Raw genomic sequence first — 4,916 nt, forward strand, 5'->3', positions numbered from 1 at the left:
GCTCACTATTAGGCTTTCTGTTGGTCACACTCACACTTCTCACTATTAGGCTTTCTGTTGGTCACACTCACACTTTTCACTATTAGGCTTTCTGTTGGTCACACTCACACTTTTCACTATTAGGCTTTCTGTTGGTCACACTCACACTGCTCACTATTAGCCTTTCTTTTGGTCACAATCACACTGCTCACTATTAGGCTTTCTGCTGGTCACACTCAGACTGCTCACTATTATCCTTTCTGTTGGTCACAGTGGTTCCGGTGGAGATGGGTTGTTTGGGAGGAAAGACGGATGAAGAACGACTGGATGAAAAAGCCAAAAGAGAAGCAAACAAGAAGATCGAGAAACAGCTGCAGAAAGAAAGACAAGCTTATAAAGCTACCCACCGACTGCTGCTGCTGGGTGAGACACCTGTCCACCTGTCCCTCTATCTGCTCACCTGTCCATCAGGGACTTCATTAATGATCTCATCAGTTCTCGATTTGACTCGACAGTCCAGACTTCATTTGTCCTCCCCATCTGCCCGTATACCTATCTTTCCTCCTGTTTGTCCCCCTGCCTGTCCCCCTATCTGTCCCCCTGTCTGTCCCCCTGTCCGCTGTCCTCTCTGTGGTTGTGCAGGTGCAGGAGAATCAGGTAAGAGCACCATCGTTAAGCAGATGAAGATTCTTCATGTTGACGGTTTCAACGCTGAGTGAGTCTCTTTCCTGTCCTTCAGAGAAGCTTCATGGGGCGGGGGGGTCCATCTACTCCATGTCCTAATCCGCTCTGCCTTTATTCCCAGAGAGAAGCAGCAGAAGATTCAGGACATCAGGAGGAACGTGAAGGATGCCATTGTGGTGAGTCACATGACCAGATCAGGTGCATGAAGGCGTCTCTGGATCCTTGGGGATCAGAGTAACAGTAGATGGACTTTATGGGTGTCCCAGCTGTCCCCTGATGGTCTCCTGAGGTACGGTCAGATCTGACCTCACCATCAGGGTGACCTTCAGGGCGTCTTTAGGGAAAGGTCAGGTGTAGTTTCGGTGATGTCAGGTGAGTCTACATTTCTAGAGATGTTTAGGAGGTCATCTCATGTCTTCAGGTAGAAAGGACCCTCTATGCCCCGCAGTCCATTTGGGGACGTTTACCTTTTTCTGTCCAGAACGCTTTAGTTTTAGCCAGACCGCCCTGATGTGCCATATCTACTCAGTGGAGGCATCGGTTCTGTCTCTGTCCTGCAGATGGCCGATGGCTCCATCAGCCAATCAGCTTCCGTCTCTGTGTTTCAGACCATTGTCTCAGCCATGGGGGCCCTGACTCCTCCCGTCTCTCTGGGTAACCCAAGCAACCAGTCCAGAGTGGACTACATCAAGAGCATCGCTCCGCTTTTGGACTTTGAATACACTGAGGTAAAGTTACACTTCTACACAGGTGGGTCATGTGAGCAGTGATGTCATAGTGGCGTTGGCAGCAGCAGCACAGGCGTAGCCCCTCTGCACCAGTTGGACGGTTCTAACCAGCAGGAACCCGGTTCTAACGGTTCTCCTGGCTGTTGCTTGACTTGGTTTATCTGCAGACGCTTCGGGTCTGAAGAGCTTCACTGTTTCCTGCTCCAATGAAAACGTTGAAAGTGTCAGTTAACATTTCCTGCGGCGCCGAAAGAGTCTCGGGAGTAAAAACGCGCAAACGCTCACACACCCATGCACACTTAACGCAAACACACACGTAGCAGTCGGTTCTGAACAGGTAGAAAAGGTTGAGGTGCTCTGAAGCTGCACCAGGAGACCCGCTTGTTTGTTTTAATGATGTTAATGACATGATGTAACGAGTTCACCTGAGACACTCTCACAGCGAGTCACCAGAGGCCTCATTATCTAAACAGCTCGTCTCCAAAGACCTCAGAGACACAAAACAAGTGTCTTCACCCTTCCTCTGCTGCCTCTGACGGAGCAGCTGATTGGTTAATGAGACAAGCATCCAATCAGGGGAGGTCACACAGACCCGGCCATCAGAGAGGAGAACGCTTACCTGCAGACCAATCATGACCTTTGACCCATGGGACTCTCAGGGCAGAGAGATACTTGTGCATTGGATGACCGCCTGTGTCTGCGTGATCTCATAGAAGTGCTGTACGCTTGGAGATGATGCAGATGGATCACAAAAACCGATGAGAGGAGGAGATGTTAACTGCGTCAGTATTTTTGATTCCTTAGATCCGCCATACTTTGTAACACATCCATGAAACGGACTCCTCCTGCGGAGCTACGTTCATGCCCCTGAACCCTGCTGCATTCTGGGTATTGGAGTTCTAGAGTTTCCATGGTAATAGCATCAAAGGGGGCAAAGTTCAACATAAGTTTAGATACAGAAAAAAGAGAAGAAACTGTTGAGGTCTTTCTTCCAAAATGGCCGAACGCAGTATTGTGTATTCGAGAATATATGATTGAAGAACAGCAGGTGTGTTTATTGCAGCTACAGTAGCCTGGAGAGGTCAAATGAGATGATTGGTTGACCTGCTGCAGCAGAAGTTCCTCCTTAAACTCTACTGGACTGTGTGTGCTACCCCTCCGCAGCCCACAGGGGGCGCTCACAGCTCTCTGTGTCTTTCAGGACTTCTTTGAGCATACTCAGAAGCTGTGGGAAGACGACGGCGTTAAGGCCTGCTTCGAACGCTCCAATGAGTACCAGCTGATCGACTGCGCTCAGTAGTAAGGACGGCTCGCGTTAAGCTCCTCCCACCAGGGGTGTGATGTCACAAATGTTTTCAGTTAAGCCTCGGCGGTTAAGTTTGATGGATCCGTTTGTTTTCTGTGTTCCAGCTTCCTGGACCGACTGGACTCTGTCAGGAGGACCGACTACACGCCCACTGACCAGGTAGGAGACCGGCCAATCAGGCTGCAGCATCTACTGACACTCCTCCTCATCCTCTTTCTTCTGCAGGATTTGCTGCGCTGCAGAGTGCTGACTTCAGGGATTTTTGAAACCAGGTTCCAGGTGGACAAAGTCAACTTCCAGTAAGTTTTCACCGTCTTGTGTTCTGACTTCGTTGCCATGGCGTCGTTGCCGTGGCGTCGTTGCCGTGGCGTCGTTGCCGTGGCGTTCCAATGAAGCGTGCGTGTCTGTCAGTATGTTTGATGTAGGGGGTCAGAGGGATGAGCGCAGGAAGTGGATCCAGTGCTTCAACGGTAAGAGCGGCACTATTTAACGATGCAATCCGGGTTCCAGCAGAACTCAGGTCCGTTTGCTTCCTTCAGATGTGACGGCCATCATCTTTGTCGCAGCCAGCAGCAGCTACAATATGGTCATCAGAGAGGACAACTCCACCAACCGCCTCAGAGAGTCCCTGGACCTGTTCAGATCCATCTGGACCAACAGGTGCAGTCTCACGTGCACCGGAGCGCAACACTGCTCAGGTGTGATCAGCCCGATGAACTATGTGCTCTCTGATTGGCTGCAGGTTCCTGAAGACCATCTCCGTCATTCTGTTCCTGAACAAACAAGACGTGCTGGCAGACAAGATTCTAGCAGGGAAATCCAAACTTGAAGATTATTTCCCAGAGTACACAAACTACCAAGTTCCTCCTGAATGTAAGAACATAGACGGAGAACCGACAGACAAGTGATGTCACAGACCACTGCCCAACATCGCTGTTTGTTTTCTAGCTGTTCCAGATGCAAATGAAGACCCCAAAGTGACCCGAGCAAAGTTCTTCATCAGAGATGAGTTCCTGGTGAGTAAGACAGGTGAAGGTTTCCTGATCCATGCAGTCAGATGGAACATTAGCTCCTCCCTCCTGCTAACTTATATTTTGTTGCTTCACAAGTGCAATAATTTCCCAGGTGGTTATGGGTTTCCATAAAATAATGTTGGTGCTGAGGATTTAAATCAGAACATAGTCTGAGAAAGTTACGCTTTTAATATGATAAAACTGCAGCGCTGCGTCATCTAACAGGTTAATCTGCAATGTTTCATCTTATGGACTTTAAACTGTCCTTTGAGTCGGACTTGTTAGGCCCTCCCAGCTCTGCCTGCCTCTGACGCATCCTTGCATGTTGAAACTGCGACCTGTTTATGCGACATGTTCCTCTAACCAGCGACTTGTCCTAATTTCAGAGGATCAGCACAGCCAGCGGCGACGGGAAGCATTACTGCTACCCTCACTTCACCTGCGCCATCGACACCGAGAACATCCGCCGCGTCTTCAACGATTGTCGTGACATCATCCAGCGCATGCACCTGCGGCAGTATGAGCTGCTCTGAATGGCTGTCGGGGCTCTCCATTGGCTCCGCCCCTTCCTGTTAGTAAATCAAAGCAGAGATGTGTTTATAGTAGAAAGCAGCAGTTTGTGTTTAGTAGTGATTAGGGTTTGAACAGAAGGTGGTTTAGTGTGCAGACGTGAAACTATTTATAGAAACAATTAAGCTTTCCGTAAAAGTAAAAAATAAATAAAATAAATAAACAATCCACTGGACCTGGTTTCCACAGTTTGAAGACGTTTTGCTTCCCCTTCCCTTTGTTTCATGCATATAAATAGCTTTATTATAATTATGCAGGGAGTTTTACCGTTTATATGGACACTGCAATGTAAATAGAGCAGAAAAACAGAAGAAGAAAAGGAAAAAAGATCATTAAATGTTTTACCAGAGCTGTGGTGTCTGCATCCATTAGAACCTGTTTCCAGTGACGAGGACGGACCTGCTGGTTCTGGTAAGACGTCAGGGAGACGTCGTGTCCAAAGGTTTCTTCTCCTCAGGCTGTTCAGAGGTGACGGTGGTTCTCCTTCCAGATTCTCCTCCTGTTTCTCTGCCTCCTTTACTGCAACATGTAATCAATGCAGGCAGGAGGCCGACGGGGGCCGGAGCCCCTGGAGATCATGTCCTGTTTTGGCCCCTGTACTAAAGAAAATAAAACTCAAATAAACTCTGATGATGA

At 48.7% G+C, this 4,916-nt stretch overlaps 1 protein-coding gene across 2 annotated transcripts in view; it reads left to right on the forward strand.

The window, feature by feature from the left end:
- The window catches only part of LOC107100929 (guanine nucleotide-binding protein G(olf) subunit alpha-like), a 10,442-nt gene extending 6,007 nt beyond the window's left edge, over positions 1-4,435 (forward strand). Inside the window, exons 2-13 of one of the 2 annotated variants that reach the window (XM_015399612.1) lie at positions 253-402; positions 628-694; positions 785-839; positions 1,272-1,391; positions 2,593-2,690; positions 2,802-2,856; positions 2,923-2,996; positions 3,109-3,167; positions 3,237-3,357; positions 3,440-3,570; positions 3,646-3,713; positions 4,097-4,435. In XM_015399612.1, the coding sequence (XP_015255098.1) occupies positions 267-402; positions 628-694; positions 785-839; positions 1,272-1,391; positions 2,593-2,690; positions 2,802-2,856; positions 2,923-2,996; positions 3,109-3,167; positions 3,237-3,357; positions 3,440-3,570; positions 3,646-3,713; positions 4,097-4,243 (1,131 nt within the window). In that variant the 5' untranslated portion in view covers positions 253-266 and the 3' untranslated portion in view covers positions 4,244-4,435. Of the gene's footprint in view, positions 1-252; positions 403-621; positions 695-784; positions 840-1,271; positions 1,392-2,592; positions 2,691-2,801; positions 2,857-2,922; positions 2,997-3,108; positions 3,168-3,236; positions 3,358-3,439; positions 3,571-3,645; positions 3,714-4,096 lie in introns of both variants that reach the window. The other variant, XM_015399611.1, reaches the window with a different exon arrangement.
- Positions 4,436-4,916: the final 481 nt, after the last annotated feature.

The sequence above is a fragment of the Cyprinodon variegatus genome, unplaced genomic scaffold (genome assembly GCF_000732505.1).
Source record: "Cyprinodon variegatus isolate N-32 unplaced genomic scaffold, C_variegatus-1.0 Scaffold1029, whole genome shotgun sequence".
Classification (NCBI taxonomy): domain Eukaryota; kingdom Metazoa; phylum Chordata; class Actinopteri; order Cyprinodontiformes; family Cyprinodontidae; genus Cyprinodon; species Cyprinodon variegatus.